The sequence below is a fragment of the Apis laboriosa genome, unplaced genomic scaffold, assembly GCF_014066325.1.
Source record: "Apis laboriosa isolate Shangri-la unplaced genomic scaffold, ASM1406632v1 scaffold170_cov151, whole genome shotgun sequence".
Lineage (NCBI taxonomy): Eukaryota > Metazoa > Arthropoda > Insecta > Hymenoptera > Apidae > Apis > Apis laboriosa.
Genome location: NW_025222134.1, coordinates 607,311 through 627,653, shown reverse-complemented (window position 1 = coordinate 627,653; position 20,343 = coordinate 607,311). Strand labels below are relative to the sequence as shown.

General features: G+C 22.1%; 2 protein-coding genes across 3 annotated transcripts; both read right to left on the bottom strand.

The window, feature by feature from the left end:
- Window positions 1-2: 2 nt before the first annotated feature.
- Window positions 3-16,219, bottom strand: LOC122711566. 2 transcript variants are annotated; one of them, XM_043930460.1, is made up of 4 exons: window positions 16,077-16,219; window positions 10,828-10,967; window positions 2,062-2,572; window positions 3-1,408 (listed from the first exon to the last, which is right to left on the bottom strand). In XM_043930460.1, exons 3-4 carry the CDS (start codon window positions 2,522-2,524, stop codon window positions 1,218-1,220), a joined length of 654 nt encoding a protein of 217 aa, XP_043786395.1. In that variant the 5' UTR covers window positions 2,525-2,572; window positions 10,828-10,967; window positions 16,077-16,219; the 3' UTR covers window positions 3-1,217. The 2 variants fall into 2 exon arrangements, with proteins under 2 accessions (XP_043786395.1, XP_043786394.1); XM_043930459.1 differs by lacking the exon at window positions 10,828-10,967.
- A 569-nt stretch (window positions 16,220-16,788) lies between these two features.
- Window positions 16,789-20,335, bottom strand: LOC122711504. The gene is made up of 7 exons (XM_043930327.1): window positions 19,878-20,335; window positions 18,909-19,657; window positions 18,467-18,787; window positions 18,009-18,381; window positions 17,603-17,924; window positions 17,267-17,439; window positions 16,789-16,935 (listed from the first exon to the last, which is right to left on the bottom strand). The coding sequence occupies exons 1-7, from the start codon at window positions 20,106-20,108 to the stop codon at window positions 16,897-16,899; spliced, it is 2,208 nt and encodes a 735-aa protein (XP_043786262.1). The 5' UTR covers window positions 20,109-20,335; the 3' UTR covers window positions 16,789-16,896.
- Window positions 20,336-20,343: the final 8 nt, after the last annotated feature.

Below are 20,343 nucleotides of genomic sequence, written 5' to 3'. Positions count from 1 at the left end.
AATGCTTGTAAATAATTTTTATTTAATCGCTACATCTAATATCATAATTCTTGAATATAATATAATTAAAGATTCATCATCAGGTAAATGTAATTCTTATGAATTTCTTATAAATGCTGTTGATGTCGTAAAAGATATCCAAGAACGATAGGAACAATAAAATTTTACACCAACATCATTATATAATAAATATCAAACTTTATAATAATGTACGTCTCATTTGTTATATTAAAGTTGAAAATCTTTTATAATTTTATAAAAGATTTCAGATATTTCAGATTTTCTTGGAGAATCAAAACTATTTTATAATATAAAATGATGTTTCCATTTTTATTATATTTTTAAAAAATAATCATAAAAATTTTTTATTTTTATTCATATTTTTTTGTTCCAAAGAAATAATTTCATTATTATTAAAATAAATATTTTGTGTACAATAAGTATATTTGATCACTTTTACAAAAAAATAATAATATAAAATTGGAACAAGTTATTTAAAAATATGTCGATCTTCTTGCAAAACCTGTTTGACTAGCTAATACTAACAATATATGATGAAAGAATTGTGCATATTTATTATTTTCACTTGGTTTTTCTCATCCTTATTTAAATTATAAAATAAAATAAAAAATAATTAAAAATTATCTATTTTTACATGCTAAATATTTTCGCTGTATTCCTAATTACTTCATTATTACTTTAAGTACATCAAAAGAAGTTTTGTATAAGATTATAGGATCAAGAAGTTAAGGATCTCAGAGTAATTTTATATATATTATTTGCAATAATATAAATCACTATTTATATTTTTATACAAAATATTTTTATACAAAAATTTAGCCAAAAAGTATTTCGAAGAAGAAATTTCAAAAATATTATTGTGATATGTAAAAATATAACTTTTTATTTATTATTCTCATTATTTATAATCTTTTTATTTTCATTATTTTTTAATCTTTTTTATTTTCATTATTTTATAAAAAAATTTCTCTGAGAATCTATAATCTTTTGCAAGTTATTGGTCCTGTATTTTTAAAATTAGATTTGAAACTCTGAGATCTGTTAAAGAAAAGTTACGAAAAGTTATGCTCACTCGAAATAATTCGGTTTTTTCTTTCATATATATATCACAGTTGCAAGCTCTGCTCAAATAACTAAGTTATTATAGAAACGGAAATTAACTTGGTAATCATCAACTGAAAGTTTATATAAGGCATTTATCGCTTATTACGATTTTTCATAGTAAAACGTCTCCAGAAATTACCGCTCTTCTTCGATGGCGTTGCAACCGGAGTATCATAAGGATAATTAGATTCATCATCTGTATCTTGTGTGTTAGGAATTTCCCTTGTAGGGGAACCACCATGTCCAGAATCTCTATCTCCATCTCCAGAATTCTTTTCAAGACCTAAAATATAAATTGATAATCATTTTAAATATATAATTTGAAGATAATATATATATATATATATATATATATATATCAATGTTAATTATCTAATTTAATAAATATTTGAATAGATATACATAATAAATATTACATTAATGAATATTAATATTGAATTTTCAATAATTAAAAAAGTCTTATAAAAAAATAAAAAATTATAAATATATTAGCATTAAACTTAATATAAATATTATAATTAATAATAATATAATTAATAAATTTAAATATAAATATTATAATTTTAATATAAATTTATTAATAAAATTTCAAATAAAATAAAATTTTATGTAATTTAATTTAATTTAATAATTTAATTTAGTAAGAATTAATGTTGCGTTTATACAATATATATTATTTGCTATTATTTTTTGTTATTATAGAATACTATAGTTTAATATAATATAATATAGTTTAAATTATAAAAAGAAATTTTTGACTGTATAAAATAATATATTTGTAAAATTGTAAAATTTATAATATAAAATAATATAATAATAATAAATTTGCTTAATAATTTTTTTTTAGATTCTTTTATAAACTTTAATACAAACAAATTAATGTATTAATTATTTATATTAAAATAAATAAAAAAATTGAATTTCAAAAAATTTTACCATCTCCAGCACGTAACATATCTAAGAACGTATTCTCTGTATTTCCACGTGTACGACCTTGTTTCTGTGATGGTGTCCCAAAACTCAGACTCTGAATATTGATTTCTGCCTTAAGTTGTTCTGGTGGTATATCATCTACTCGGAACTCATTTGGATCTTCGACAAACGCTTGCTGTAAATCACGCATAATCTTTTTGCGAATGGTTTTTTTCATGGATAGATGTCTTTCCAGATGTTTCACATCGGTTTCCGTTAAAGTTTTGCTATTATCACGACGTCGCGACTTCTTTTTCTTGCTGTTCTTAGGACTTTCCTCTTCACCAGAAGTTGAACCGATAGATACGGCACTGTCATGTCCTGGTGCTTTTTCTTCCATTTGAAAACGCGTATTCTCCCATTTACCAAATCCAAAGATATCTCGAAGATGGGGAATATTTCTATCAGCTGTTTGTTGTCTTGCCATTTCTTCTTATTTAAAATTCTTATTTAAAATTTGAGTGTAATTATTAATCTAAAAAAAATTTTTCGATATTTAAATATAATATATCTAATTAATCGATATAAATACTATATAAATATTATATAAAATAATATTAAATATTGTTTTACATAATACTGAAAAATATATATTATTACATAATATTATTAATACATATGAATTATAATTATGTATTACAATGAATTTATCTAGTTTGAAATATTTATCAATCATTCTTCGCAGTTACTCTCAAGATAAAAAAGAAAAAATTGATTTATGAAGATCCGTTATTGTAATGTGAGTCAACAATATAAATCTTATATGGATATTTTTCCATTTTTTTCTCTTTATTTTGACAAATTATTGATTCAATTGATATAATTTTCACTATATAAACTTTATAAAGAATATAAATTTATAAAATATATAAGTATCTAAGTATATAAGTATATAAATATCGAATAAAATTTTTCAAAAAGAACAATAACTTTCTAAAAATAGAATTTTAACTATCAAAAATATTGCATCAAATTTTAGAATTCAAATAAAAAATCATATTTGCATTGCAAAAATCATATTGCTGTATCGACAATTAATAAATTGACAAAATTCTCAAACAAATATAGATATATATAGATATATACAAATGAATATTATATTTAAAATATCTAAATGCAAAGTAATCGAAATAAAGCATACGAAGTTAGATCATGCTTTTAGTAAAAGATCTGATACAATAAATGTAAAATGAACAATCATTACTAAAAAGAGCATTAATAAAAAGACACTCAGTGTTCAATAACGATTATACGATTTAACATGAGGTAGTTTAGCTCGATTCAAGAATCGATAATGTAAAGTTTCACCTATATTTCTCTTGGTACGCTTTCCATCTATGTGAGAAATTTTATTTATACACAGAAACTTCTTCTTCCATTGCACGAAGAACTATGATTGAGAGCAAGTATGTTTATAATTATATTTTAATACATAAATATGGATGTTTGATTGTTTTCAATTGTATATATAATAGATTCAGAAACAAATCGAATATAAAAATATTCTTAATCTTTCTAGAGAAATATATTTTTTTCATGTTCTATGGATAAAATTTATTGATTTTCAGATAAAAAAATTTTGATAATTTGAATATATTTTTTAAAATATATTTACAATATGAATTAAGAAAGAAAATAATTAGATATTCTATCAATTTTGATTGGTTTTTATAATTACAAAATGAATTTTTATTATGCTTGCAATGTCTGATATCAATAAAATAAACTATATTAAAATCTACTTAATAATTTCATAAATTTCTAGATTTTTAGAAATTATTATTGAAGAGAGAAGAAATTTTTATTTAAGATATTATAATAAAATTATTATTAAGCTATGGTTAATATTTATTCAAAGATATGAAAAATCAGTTATTATTATAAAGATATAACTCTATTAATCATGCAAATATGCAATAATCATGCAATATATATATATATAATCATGCAATATATATATATAATCCAGATTATATCCAGCAAAAAAAGCTTGAAATTATTATGTATTAAATAATAAAATATGTATTCTAAATATATTTTTATTTCAATTCCTTGAACTGGTTGCCAAGGATTCCAGGCAGTCAATTTCATTTGAGTTAATTGTTTCTTTCGTTTACTTACATCTCGTTGTCGATATAAATGTCATATTACTAGTCTCGATGTTTGATATCGGTCACCTGAACTTCAGCAGTGCATAAATTCTTATGATATGAAAAAAATAATTCCAGACACAGAATAAGGTACGAATTTTGAGAATATTGCATTTTAAAATATACATATGTATGAACAAATTAATAATTAAATGAAAATAATTATTTTTAATATTTTGTAGAAAAAATATTAGTTTTTATAAAAGATATATATATATTACATAATTTAAATATCTTATTTTTTTTAATAATATAAAAATTATTATATATATTGCATTTTATAATTAAAAAAATATCTTATAGATTATAATATAGAAAAATGTTTGAATATGTGTCGAGAAAATTATTGAAATTCTTTAATATAGATTTCAGAATTATCTAAATAAAGTTCTTAAATTACATCTTACTTACATATAAATAGCACATACATAAAGTATATATAAATTTTTTATATTTTGTTATATAATAATTCAGGCGAAAAAATTTATTTTCAATATTTTTTTATTTTTTTTATTTATAGAATTCAAGAAAAAAGCATTTCCTGTTTTGTAAACTGATCGAATCTTCCAACATATATATTAAGTTAACAATTATGAAATACTGATGAATAAAAAAATTTCTCCCTAATAGGTTTTTGACATAAGATTATGCATGAGTTTTCCATAGATATTCTTGTGAATTCTTTCTTTTATCTCATAAATATATTAATAGCAAATGTTTAAAATGTTTCTTAACAGAAGTTGTTAGTATATTTTATATATAATTTTATATATATATTTTATAAATATTATATGTAAAATACATATAAAAAATATTAAATAAAAATAATTTTTAATATTTTTGATAATATTGCTCGTGGATAATAGTTGAAATCTTTGAAATTTATTTTTTTTTTCTTATGTTTTCTAAATATTGTTTAATTAAGCACTATAATTTCTAGACGAACCACTATTTAATACATTTTTATTATTTTTTATAATTAATTTCATATAAGTACTGACATTATTCTAATTGCTATATCACAATAATAGAAATTTTCATTATAATTATCGCAATAAATTATTATAATATATGAATCTTATTTACAATTAATTAATAAAATAATAGAATGTATAACATATAAAATATTAATAATAAAATATAATATAGATAATATAATATAAAATAAATATAATATATAAATATATAAATAATAATGTTTCAGATTTAATTAATAATGATGAATAATAGTGTGGGCGATTTCCATAAGAATGGATGATGGTTCTTTATTTTAAAGTAAGATGGCCAAGAATAGAGACAGAGAGTAAATTAGTATATGAAATAATTAGCTGCAATATACCGTAAGCCGATGGTAAGCCTTCATGCATGAGATCGAAGCGAACAAGGTAGGAGGAATAGCATACGATTGATTCGTTATATAGTATAATATATATATATATATATGTTATATAGTGTCTGGTCGAAAGTTCGAACGAGGTCTATGCTTTAATATTTCCGTTATTGCGCGCACGACATCGAGGTTATACCTTTCACACAGCTAAGTAATAACACAGAAAGTGATCATTCCTTTCCTAGTTAGCTCATAGATTACGATAGGGATTTTAACAAACCGATTAATGTTTATCCGATTAATGTTTTATTCCGATTATACAAACTTTACTTGATTATTCGTTATTTCATTAGATTAATTTTTATTGTTGTTTAATGTTTTAGATTTAATATTAATAATATTAATGATATTAATAAAAATTTAATAAATTATGAAAAAGTTATTTTATAATTGAAAAACAATATTTTTTAAGTCTTCTAAAGTGGAGAATAAAATAAAAAAAATATATATAAAAATGTTTAATATGAATAATTTGAAACATATATGAAGATTCCTAATAAAATTAAATTATGGAAATAATAATTAGTGTAATTTAGAAAAATTAAAATAATTAATGATTAGATTAAATAATACTTATATCAAGATAATAATAAAACAATTAATGATATAATAATTATCATTTGAACATGGAAATGATTTTATTAGATTTTATAATATTTTTTTTTTCTTCTCGATTTGAAATTTTTTTTAAAAGAACTAATTAATTAATTTTTAAAATAATATAAATAATCCTGATTTTAAAATATCATTGACAGATAACAATGTTCCAATCATAAAAATCATTTTAATTTGAATTTCAAAATTAAAATATGTAATTGCAATTAATTTGAATAATATAAGAGCAATAATATTGAACTAAATTTAAGATCCTTAAATATTAAAATACCTTATATATTATAATTCTTCTTATTATAATAATATAATAATATAATAATATAATAATATAATATAATATAATAATGCTTATAATTCTCACTTCAAAATTACATTTAAATTTTAATCTTATAATTAAATTGTCCAGTTTTAGAGAGTATGATAAATAGCCACATATATACTATACACTGTAATTTATTCATTTTTATATAAAGATATTGCGAGCAACAATGAAAAATTTTCAAAAATAGAAGGAACTGAGAAAGGATGAACATTTAAACGCGTTATAGACTATGTGTTCAAGCTTATGATCGCCGAACACAATTAAACATTGATCCAATCCAAAAGAACTTTCTCTTTGAAATCCAGTCAGCCCTCTCAAACTATCCTCAGTTCACCTACGCCCTTCAACTCTGAATCATTATTAAATTGTTCCTATGCGGATAATATAATTTTTAAATAGAATGTAATTCTTTATTGATAAAAAAATAAAATTTCTTTATGATCAACTAGAAATTAAATATTAACATGGTTATTCGTGTCTAAAATAAATAGTAACCTAAAGAGAATTTGATTTATAAAAACTCTGTATAAAAGAAAAATAATTAAAATAATTTAAACATTTTTCAAATTAATATAAATATTAAATAATTTGAAGAAATTATTTAGTTAGCGTTTAATGTAAAGTCTCATATTTTTTTTTATGAAATCATTATCATATAATATATTTTTAAATTAAAAAGTTCAAAAAGAAATATAAAAAGAATAACCAAGAAAGAGTAATGAAAATTAATTTTACATGTCAATAACATAAGAAATCGTATAAAGTTTACTATTATAGTTCATTGAACGAAGAACAAGACGAAGATGAAAAGAAGTTAGTCAGCTTACGTAAATGTACTTTCATTTGTTTTTCAAATATGCAATTCGATCCTGATTCAGTAGAAGATAGGCTTCTACCAATTCATTGCGATTCAACTAATAACAAACAGAAATTTTATTTTTTATTTAAAAAAATCAAATATTTATTATTATTTAAATTAAAAAAATTCAATGCTCATTCAATCAAGAAAAAATATTGAAAAATAATTAAATATTAAAAAAATTAAATGTATAAAAATTTGAAATTTGAAAAATTCAAAAATTTAAAAATTTGGAAAGTTAAAAACTTTTTAAATTAAATAAATTAAAAAATTTAAATTTTGTAAATTTGAAAATTTTTTAATTTTAAATGATTTCAAATTTTAAGTTTTAATGAATATTTAAAAATTGAAATGTCATTTTAGTTAGTATTCATTCATTCTTTCAAACATTGGTAAATAAAAATTAATTAAAATTAATGAATAATTAATGAAAATTACTGAAAGATAAAGATGATAAAAATATAATCTTGACAAGTTTTATCGAATCCCAACTGTTCATTTCCGTTGACATAATTAATTCCCTTTTCTTCGTTCTACAGTTATTCTGGAATGAAAAACGAATCCTTTCTCTTTCTTTACATAAATATTTGTGACTATGTTTTCCAATTATAATTATCCAATTATAATTATTAATCAACAAGAATTGATGATTGAAACAAGATTTATTTATTAAAATACTATATAACGAGTAATTACCTTTAATTTAAAAATAGTATTATATTTTCAACAAATGGAAATGGAAGAAGGTTAAAGAAAATGAGATTTTCTTAATAAAATAAACAAAGAAAATTGTGCTTATTGGAATCGTATTCATTTTTAATCAATATTGTAATTCTATTCTCATATTTCTGTTTATTATTTTCTTATATTTCTCGATGTAAAGTCATCAAGGCGAAAGTGACATCATATTCTGATCACAAACCAGTTTTCACTGACTTTAATACCGGTTCTCTACAGTAGAACTCTGGAGAATATCAACACAGTTGTCAGGTGAAGTCGTAGCTTCAAAAGGTTCACTATTGACTCTTTAAGTTCAGACAAATCTCAAAAATTGAAAAAAAATCTCTAAATAAAATGAATATCGAATTCATCTGTAATTTTGAACAAGTTTTTTCTTAAAAAAATTAGTTGATCAAGAATAATTAACTGATAAGAATAAACTTAATCGTTGAAAATACATTATTTATTATATATAATATAATTAATCTAGAAAAAATCAAAATTTGTTCATTAAAAATCTTTTTATTAAAAAGTTAAAGCATAATAGGAATGTAAAAAAAAATAACATGATCGTGACAAACACGTGAGAGACAATATAAGGCAATTTATGTGCACGCTATACCAAGCAGAAACTTCAGTTTCTATTACATAAGAGGTAGCTGACCGCAGTCCTCTTTATTTTTTTTCTCGCATCTGTTACTGGATCAACATAGACATCTAAATTCTAAATTAATTCTAAATTAATGAGATTTTTGAGATTTTTATTATTATGTTACATTTAAAATTAAAAAATTTAATTTTTAACAAAAAAAGAATATAAAATGTATATAATTATGATACATTAACATTGCAATATAAAATTTTTAATTTAAATTAAAATTAATTTTTTAATAAATTTTATCCTTGAACATAAGATAGCTATGAAGTAGAATTGATACAAAATTTGAAATAGAAAAGAAAATCAATGATGTATTAAAATTCTAATATCAATGTTTTGATGAAGTTTAAAATTTAAATGAATTTAAGAAAAACTTTTTTATTGTTTATTAGTAAGAGATTCGACTTAACAATATCTCAATTCATATAAATTGAATTTTAAAATAATGGATCTTTTTAAACTTTAACTCAAAACAAAATTTATGCATTGACAATTACTAAAATCCGAAAAAATTGACAAATCAATTTTGTAATAATTGTGTTATTAATTATTTTTTTATTCTATGTGTCATAAATTATCTGTCAAATTAGCTATTACATCATAATTATCATGCTTATACGATCAATCTAATTTTTCGTCTAATAAGTTTTTCATTTTTAATTTAAATTAAAATTAATTTTTTAATAAATTTTATCCTTGAACATAAGATAGCTATGAAAGAGAATTGATACAAAATTTGAAATTTCTTTTTGAAGTTAAATAATTAAGAAATCAAAACATCAAGATAATATAGATATTATATTATAAAATTTATCACCTATGAAAAAAAATATACTATATAAACAATGTTCGTTAATAATAATAATAGAATATGATATATTACAACAGAAGATGTATTTCTATCCTTCCATATTATAATGATATATTTTTTCATATTTCATATTTTATTATTTTTTTTTCTTAATTTTTTTTTAATACTTTGATGATAACATACATATTAATTTTTTATATTATGATTTAATTATTTTGATCAATCGTATGTTTAATAATGATAAAATGAATAATCAAAAAGAGAAAACAAGATGTCATTATTTCTGGAAGGAAGTTTCGCGATGATTTCCTGTTTATCATAATATTGATCAAGAAACGGAAATAAAGTTGAAAAATCATCTATTCAGGCACAGAGTAATGAAATTTTTTCTGATGCAAGATCATTGCAACACAATCATTATAAGGATAACTATAAAATATATATAGGAGTGTTTGCATTATTTTTTTTTTAATTTTTCCAACTTTCCACTACAATTTGTTAAATTTTAATAATAATATTGCAAAATAGAACGTGAATTATTATCTTGTTCCATACTAGAAAATGTATTTTTATAAACTTTTTAAACTATTGTTTCATCTAGATTTATTTTTTATTTTTATTTCATTTATTAGTTTCTTTTAAATATTTTTTTTAGAAAAAGAAATATAATATAATATAAATAAAATTTTTAATATAAATAAAATTTTATTCTTGAATTATTTTTTCTATTTTGTGATTTTTATTTAAGAAAATTTCAATCGTGCAAGATGTTTTAATAATGTAGTAGAAATATTGATGTATATTGTGTAATTTCTTTTAATTTTTTGAAAGCTTAAAAGAATAAAAAATTAAAATATTTCATTTATATATTTTTCTTATAAAAAATCAATACAACTTTATACTTATTCTATTGAATTAATGTTTGATAATCAATAATCCAATACTTCCGGTTTTGATAATCAATATGCCCTGTTTTTGATTTTATGCATTATATATTTTATGCAATTGAGTGTACAGTTATTATATTGCAATTTTAAACAAAATAAAATGAAATTTTAACAAAAACTAGAAATATTATTTGTCAAAAAAAGTTAGATAGTTGTTTACTTGAACATTCTCATGAAATTCAATGAAATTCAATTCAATTGGAAAAGAACATATTGATTCAGTAGTTCAAGAAGTCAAGCATTCGCACGTGTTTGTACCTTTTTCTTTCTTTGTAGATATTGGATATTGTATGTTGGATGCTGTGCGAAACCGTTATGCAACCTGCAGTGTGTAAAGCGGTGTTTAGATACTCAGATTCCCGTTGTCTTGTCCTCATGTTTTGGCATTTGAAGAATAACTATAGAAAACCATAAGCTATAAACCTAATTATAATATTATATGTATCATATAAAATTTTTATTATATATTTTATACATAGTATACTATATAAAATAATATTTTTTTTTAATTTTTAATTGAAAATTTAGAACAATGTAGAATGATAATTTGTTAATGAAATAAAAATTATGAAAATTATAATAAAAATTTTAATAAAATTTTATTTTAATAAAATAAAATATATAGAAATAATATTTTTGATATTTTATATGAAATATTGATAAAGCATTTATTCTTAACGATTAAATGAATCATGAAGGAACATTTCATTAATAGTTTAGTTTTCATATTTTTTTTATATTCATTTTTTAAATTTATACGATCAAATTTGTATTTTTAATTCAATTAAGATTTTGAAATTCTACTGGAGCAGTGAACATGATAAACTCTTCATCATCAACGGAGTTATCAATTATCATGAACTTATGTATCTCTGTTTCCGTATTTTCTTTTCCCTTTGGATCACTTTTTTCATCATGCTTTTACTCATCCTTCTTCAATTATTTATTCGTTTTCAAGCAAATAAGTTTTTTTATTATTCTTTATTCCTCGCTCATTTTTTTTCTCTTGATTTTTTTTGATTCTATAATTCTTCTATAATTCTTCTTGATTCTATAATTCTGTTTTTATCATTTAAGAAAATCTATATTTATATTAATTTACAAATCCTTTCAATATTAAAAAAAATTTAATCTCTTTTCATTTTTTTTTTCATTTTGAATTTTTTTTTAATTTGTTCAACAAATTCCCATTATTTCTGTTTCTTTATATATCTTCATTTTATTTATAACTGATAGTTTCTATATTTATATCTTGTTTCCTTTGGAATCGTTTTCATCACAAAAAAAGAAGAAGATAGAAAGCTGTGATGCGATTTACGAGCAAGTTTAAAGCTTCCGGATGTAATATATCGCTTTCACACTTGCTTTTAAAAATTATTACTCTAACCTCCAAAAAAAGAGTTTAACATCCATTATTCTTTCAGGTATCGAAAATTAGATTCAAAAGAGATTATCTTATAGCATTACATAAGATATGCATCAAATATCAAAAACCATGTTTATTTTCATATAAGAGATTCAAATTTTTTTTCTAAACGATAATAGAAATAAAGTGATCTTAGGGAAAAATTTTTTGATCCAAGATGATCCAATAAAAAAGTAAAAAGAAAAGAAAAAACTATTTGACGAATTTTCATATATAGAAAAAATATTTATAGAATTGAAAAGAAGCTAATTAATAATTAATAATTTTGATTATTGAAATTGAATAGAAAAAAATTAACATAAGATTATTTTTCATTATTATAAAATGTTCTTAGATTGTTAGTAAAAAAAAATATAAATATGAAGGTAAAATTCTGTGACATAAAAAATATTCAGGCTCAATTCAATTATAAGCAGAAAAAAATAATTAATAAAAAGAATTCTTTGCTGAGCACTTTTTAATTAAAATTCGAATTGTCATAATTTTCAGATACTTTAACGAGCATTTTTTTGTTCAAAACAAACTTCTTGCTTATATGGCTTGCTTAGATTGTTTTAAGTAATTAGATAATTATCAGTAAAATAATTTTGACGATGACATTATCAGCACCTCCATGATTCATCATTGATGAATGATTTTCCATTTACCCTCGAGAAGTTATAAAATCATAAAGTATAGAACTCATAGCCATATTATATGACATCACATTTATTTTCGGTTACTTATTTAAAAAAGAAATATTTTTCATGAAATTTTTTCATTTATAAAATTAATTTAATTTTATCCCTGAAATTTATTATATGATATTCTTATGGATTTTGATTAAATATTAAAGGTGAAGATTATGAACAATTTTTTTTATGTATAAATAATGATCGATCGATGCATAATAAAAATCATTAAATCCATTAGCATTAGCATTATACATTGATAAATTGAATTATTATATATTTTATATCTTATGACTTAAAGTTTAGTCATAAATTCCAGTCATTGAAGTTATAAATGTTGCGATAAATTTGACAAACGTATCTATCTTTTTCAGATTAATTTTTAAATTCCTATTCTATAAGAATACTCTATAAAACAAACATTCTATTTCTTAATAATTCTATTTTCAAAATAACTTTTCATATTTTACTTTATTATTTATTTATTATATTTTTATGTCTCATTTTACTACGTATCGTTTATTATTTAATTACATATATGTTTTCAATGAATTCTAGCAAGGAACAAACTTCTCTCATATGATACAATTTGTAGCAGCGTAAGAAATTACGAAATAACTAAGTCGATTGCCCAAGATGTTCTATGTCCGGTAGTTTCTCTTTGTTCCACTTGCTGACTTCAGGATAACCAGCTATCCTTGCCTTTATATATCCATACATACGTATGTATATATACGTTCTTATTTCAAGTTGTAATTATACGATTCTGTATTCTGTGTTGCCAATTCATTTAGATTGGATTATGTTTTTCTTTGTGAAATTTCATGCAACAGCCGTATAATTTTCAATAATTATTGTTTCTTTAACACATTAACATCTTATAACTATCTTTAATAATTATTATCAGTTTTAATTTTAATTTTAATTTATTCAATATTAATTTATGAAATATTAAATAATCAATATATTATATTTTATATTAAATTATAGTATTTTATATTGGAATTTTTGAATGATTTATTATAAAGATAAGAATGAATTTTATTAAAAAATAGATTTAATGACGCCTACGAGCTTTTCATTTTATTAATGATAACATGAATTTCTAAATGCATGATATCGATCAATGCTGTTGATATTGTTATTAGAAATAATTATAGCTTAAAATAAAGATCATAAACTATGGAGGATCAATCAAGTATTTTTAATGGGACCTAATCACTAAACCGTAAGTTATACATATTATAAACTTCAAGCTATATCTTATCTGTGTTCATGTGAATATTTTAAATTTTCTATCAATAAAATGACATTTACTATGACAATCTGACATATAGCATTATCACAGGATCATTAAATTATTATTCAGATATAAAATCGGTGATAAAAATAATTATAGAAACTTTTAAAAACACTGAGGTGTCTTTAAAGGTCAATTATAAAGGACTATTATTGATGATTAATTATCGATCTAATCAATGACCTTTGATCTTATTTAAATTTAAATTTTTTATAGTATAAAGAATTAATTACTAAATAATAATTAATAAATAAATAATTTAATTTATTTATTTTCTTCTTTTAAGATCTTTAAAAAGTTAATTTTGAAAGTAAAGCAAGTTGGATCGAATTATATGATAAAACCTCTTTGTATTTCCTCTAAAGCAAATGATCTTCAACAATAGCTGGAAGTCGACGGAGTGTGCGTGTACTTTTTTCAGGTCAGAGTTCATGCTTGGTTGAATTTCAAGCAGAAAGAAAAAAGGAAAGAGATTAGAGATTACTATCTATGCATCGAACAACATAAAAACTTAAATTTCAGCAACAGTTAATTAAACTTCTAATAATTTTTCATATTTAAAATGTTTCAAATGCAGTCTATGTTTAAATATTCTAATCTTAAAATAATCCAATAATGATAAAAATAACAATTAATCGAAATGTGTGATGATTATAATTGAATAATTATTAATTAATAACATAAATATTTCAAAATTATTTAAAAGATTCTTATAAAATTATTAATCAATTAAAATTATAAAGACATATTTTTAATAATTCTGTTATTTTTATAAAAAAAAGTGGAAAAAATTTTTTGTTTTATCTAGATTCAGCATCATTAAACTCGACTTCCCATTCCATTCGACTATTCCCGCCAAGAATTCTTGTTCTATTTCACACGAGTGACAGGCAGCATCAAGAAATAATATTAAGGTCAAACGGAAACGGATATTAGAAAATATAAGAATTAAGATTGTTTTTCCGCATTACAACGATGATAGTTTCAAACTCTCAAAAACTCTCGAATCGATAAAACGACATCATTCAAGCGGCCTCGATTTCATCAAGGATAAGGTCTCTCGGAGTAGATTCCAAGAGAACTCTAGATTACTTTCGCCATTCTAAATGCGTTCAAATTTCTAATAAGATATTCTACCGTTTTATATTCAACATGATTGACGTCGACAGAGAAATTCATGGGAATAACATGAACTCATATTGCTCTTACTACAAATCGGGATTTCGTGATTATCTAGTAAATTTAAACATTGTTCGAGTACGTGTTTTATTATTTATTGTTTCTTTTTATTATTATTGGTTTTTAATTAAATATTTTACATAAATAAAATGTTTTACATAAGATAAAATAGATAAAATTTTATTTTGCAAAAAGTTTTAATTTAGAAATTTGATATTTTAAAATTCAAAAATTTGAAATTTTGAACTTTAAAAATTTGAAACTTAAAAACTTAGAAATTGATAATTTGATATAATAGTTTAATTTGAGAATTTTTAATTTAAATATTTGAAAATTTTTAATTTTTAATTTAAATAACAGAGAATTTGAAATTTAAAAATTTAAAAATTAAACTATAAAAACTAAACTAAAAACGCTTAAAAATCTCAAAATTTGGAATTTTCTTATTTAACATATTTTTTAAATTTTTTATGTACAGAAAAATGGATTAATTAATTTGTTATCTCTTAAATATGATTATATAACTACGAAGATTAATTATCCATTAGTCAATTTATTTAAGAGAATTTATTAAGAAAATTGAATGATTGATAAAATGAGAATTAAAATTGCATAATTTCAATTATTTCATTAAACCTTGACACAATATATGTATGTGATTTTACTTTCCAGATGTAACAAGATGAATGTATATTTAATAAAGTAAGAATCGTGGCGCGCCGTTAGAATCAGACACTTGCTGATGTCATCTATTCAAATATTCAAGTGATAGTAGTGGCTAAGGGAATAAATTACACATATATATACAAAAGATATATCAAATATTTTTATAAATATTCACAATATCTATTTATAAATTAAGAGAATTATTATTTTAATCTAAATTTTAAACAAATAAAAAATTCTTCAATATAAAATTCATCACACTCACCGGAAGTATTTTTTGGACTCAAATTATAAATTATTTTAGAAAAAATGAGTATTTTCAATCTTGAAATGATGTTACAATCACTATCAAAAGTTACAAACGCAAGTACGAGTTAATATCGATTCAGAAAAGCCACTAACACCTAATCCATGATCGCGAGCGTACAAGGGCTCGCTTAAGACTGGAGAATGCAGCGAACAGTATGTCAATGAAAGAACGGCATTGCCACCACTCTCTCATTCGACCATCTCCTGCACGTGCGCATGCAACACGCACGCGTACACATTACTCTTAAATGTGGATGAATGCGTAGGGTTTGCCAGTTTGTCCTTTTCCCAGACTCTTTTCAGTATGATATAAAAGTATTGATTCGATTGAACGTTTTAATATTTTTGGAAACTAAATTATTTTTTTGATTTTTATAAAATAATCTTTAAATTTATAACGACTAATATTAATTTACAATCTATTTTATTGATAGTAATGGAAATTTTTTATATGATATATATTGCTAAATTTTATATATGATAAAGTTTATGATTCATTCTTGAAGTTCTATTTTTACTACCAAATTAAATTTTATCTTATACAAGTTTCAATTTCATTAATTAAATATATTATCTTAATTTTTATATATATACAACCTAAAATAAATAGAAATAAATCAACTTTAAGACGAGTTTATTACACACAACAAAATGGAAGAAAAATTGACAATCATTACATAGGAAATATAATACATGATTACAAGAAGTTTGTTTATAATATTTAGTAACATTACATTGCATATCTCGTAGGTTGCCAAGTTTGCAAAAATGACTAGTCACCTATTAAATGTTGCTTTTTGTAACTGGCGAATCGTCTGAAACAGAATTATCTCATTAAAAATTCGATGATTGTTGAATACAAAATTTTTTTCGGTAGAAAAAAATCCTGATTTGTTTTTTTTTGCATTTCATGTTTTATATATCTTTCTATTTATTTTCCATTAATAATTTTTACTTTTTTTTTTTTTTTGCATAATATTATACTGTGATAGTTAAGAAAATTTTATGAAGATTTTTTTAAAGAATTTATATAATTTCTATTTTAATATTTCTGTTTTCTTAATGAATAGAATTTTTTGTAAAAATTTGCAGTCATATTATAAAATTTTTTCGTAGATTAAAAAGAACAATATAAATAAAACATACTCTTTTTGCATCCTCTAGGCTAACAGGAATATATTTTGAATTTACTGTCTGTGCTAGATTGCTGTAGTTCCTATAAAGAATATATTGATCCTTCAGCCATTGCCTTATCATTAATATTCTCTTCTGTAACTCAGCAACTTCATCTTTAGTATTGAACTTTGTATCCTCTATATCTATTATTTAAAAAATTAGCATTTATATAATAAAAAGAGGTATATTTCATCATAACTTTATTTAAATTTATAAATTAATATAATATTTCAAAAATAGATTAATTTTAAAAAAATATAAAGAATTTAATTAAAAATAAAAACATGAAGAAGAAAAATAATTTACCAGGTTTGATAAATGCTGCAATTTTTGGAAACTCCAGTGGTTTAAAAACAGGTAATTGAAATATCATAGAATCATTTGGATCAAATTCTAATCGCGTATGTTCTAACTCCAGTAAGTAATTACGGATATCTTCACGTTCTTGTTGCAATTTTAAAATTGCTGCATATTTTTTTAAACGATGTGTTTGTTTGTAATCGAATTTTGAATGCTTTTCTTCAATTTTGCTATAATTTGATGATTTTCGATTTCTCGATGATTTTGAAGTTTTTTTGTTTTTAGTTTTTTTCTGTTTAATTTTTTCTTCGTGATTATATTCCTTGAACTATAAAGATTTTTTTAAAAAATTTACGATAACACATCAAAGAAATATATAAAAATATTAAGATATATTTTTAAAAAAATTTACCGTTTTAATATTTTCTAAAGATGAAGCATCACTGTCATCATCTATGTTAGTAGTTATATTTGTAGGAGCAAGCTTCACTATCGTTTTACAATTTTTATAATGTATAGGTTTATCTGAAACTTCTAATGGCATTTGAATCCTATTTCTTCTAACTATGGCATTAATTGCATCCTTATTCAATTTTCGTAAAGTACTAGTAACATCTGACTGTTTTGGAATCTCTCTTAAAAATTTATCTTCTTTGAAAATCATTTCCGAATCTCTATTTTCTATATTAATATTTAATTTTTCTTCTTCTATTCCATCAATGTTTTCTTCCTTGTTTTGTTCATTTAATAAGAAAATTTTCTTTTTTTCACTTTTTATACTTTTTCTACAATGAAAACAAATTTATAAAAAATACTTTATTTTTCTATTTTTACGTAAAATAAAAACTTCGGTTAACAATTGCTTCTTACATAGATATTATAGATTCTTTCTCTCCTACATTAGTTTCTATGCTGTTTTCTTTACATTCCAATTTATCATATTCAGAAGCCACGGAAGAGTCAGTTTTCTCCTCTGCAATTTCATTGGATAACTTCCTATACTTTTTCCTTTTGAAGTGCTTTTTCATCGGTGTAATTTGTTTAGATAGCTTTAGAAGATTAATAGGTACTGCTTCGTCAACATTTTCTGTTGTTCTTACATAATTTGATAGCTCTTCATCAAGACCGATATCACACTCGCTATTGCTCTGCATTATTTTTGGCGGAACTATTTCCACGATTTCTCTATCTCTAAAAATGAATATAATTGCGATTTCTTCAATTTTATTTTTTCTTAATTAATTACATCTTGTAAATAAAAAAAGAAAAAAAGAAAGAAAATTAAATATTGAAATCTTAATATATTTTTAACCTCTCTTCATTGATCACCGTTTTCGGAATAATTTTTGTTTGCTTGTGTGGAGTAATCTTGATCTGTTTTACCCCAGAAATTACAGTATCCTCTTCTAAAGTATTCTTTAGTCTTTCTTCTACAGAACTGGCTGATTCAATAGAACTTGAAGCTTCTTCAAAAGTATCATCTTCGTAGTGTATTTTTCGTTCCTCTCTAGAAGAAACTTTTTCTATAGAAATATTTTTATCCATTATATGTGATAATTCGGTTGTGATTTCACTTTTTTCTTCATTTATTCTGATAACTTCCTCTATTGTCGTTTCGTTATCATCGATGTTAGATATTGAAACGTTATTCTCGATCATTATCATTCTAGATATATTCAATTTCTCGTCACTTTTTCTAGATGAAATCTCGTTCACAGATTTAATAGTTTCTGAGATTATTTCAGAAACATCTGATCGTTTGGAAAGTACTGTAGCAACAGAAGAATTATCACTGTTTCGTGAGGAATCTCCAGATCCTAACATAGGAATCTTAACTTTGACTTCAGAAATAGTTTGCAAAGTTAAAATATTCTTAGGAGATACTTTTGCCTTTGAAATATCTTTTTCCTCCCCAATTTCAATATTTTTATTTTCAATTATGGATTTTGTTTCAGGAGACATAAATGACTTTTTCAAGGTCAAGCTATTATTGACTGAAGATTCATCACCTTTTTCATGATTAATTGAAATCTCAATCTCCATTTTGGATTTAGGAGATGCCTGTAGAAGTATTGAATAACTAAATAAAATAAGCATTATTTGAAAATTAGAAATTACAAAAGAATTATTTTAATTTTTTGAGATTCTAAAAAAATATCAATATAAATAATTTTAAAAATAATTTTATTCTTCCTAATAATTTCCAAATTTAAATGTATCTTGTGTGACCTTGAAGATTTTTATTAATCATTTTAAATAATATCTCAAATTGTAATCAAACCTTAGACTTTATTTCTTTTTCTGCAAGTATAATTGGTAAAATTGGATCTTCTGATTTATATTTATTATTTAAAGGCTTAGAATTAACTTGTAGGACCCTTGGAGAGCTTTCCGGAGAACTTTCAGTACTAATATTATTGTGAACTCGTTTACCCTCATTGCGTTTTATATTATACTTCCTATCCATTTCCTTCAATCTCAACAAAGCAGCCGTCGCTTTTGAATGCAACATTTTTTCCTTTTTTTAATTTTTTCTATTTTCTTCTAGATCCATCCGCAGAGGAGGACTCCTCTGGTCTGACTGGACTTAACTGGCTTCACTTGTAAATTTTGTGGCAGGTTGACCGAAAAGTAATATGTCTACTAGAAGTCGTTGTCAAGGAAACAAATTTGTATACAATATGCTCTGAAACTTGATACGCCTCATGAAGATATTCACCTCTATTAAGATATAATAAGTGGTTGCA

What these genes read in the sequence shown, in the direction of transcription:
- LOC122711566 (XM_043930460.1), bottom strand. Translation starts at nt 2,524, where the DNA reads ATGGCAAGACAACAAACAGCTGATAGAAATATTCCCCATCTTCGAGAT. An exon ending in TATGTTACGTGCTGGAGATG is followed by an intron (nt 1,409 to 2,061) that starts GTAAAATTTTTT and finishes TTTATATTTTAG; the next exon opens with GTCTTGAAAAGAATTCTGGA.
- LOC122711504 (XM_043930327.1), bottom strand. Translation starts at nt 20,108, where the DNA reads ATGTTGCATTCAAAAGCGACGGCTGCTTTGTTGAGATTGAAGGAAATG. An exon ending in ACGGTGATCAATGAAGAGAG is followed by an intron (nt 18,788 to 18,908) that starts GTTAAAAATATA and finishes ATTCATTTTTAG; the next exon opens with AGATAGAGAAATCGTGGAAA. An exon ending in GCCTAGAGGATGCAAAAAGA is followed by an intron (nt 16,936 to 17,266) that starts GTATGTTTTATT and finishes ATTCTGTTTCAG; the next exon opens with ACGATTCGCCAGTTACAAAA.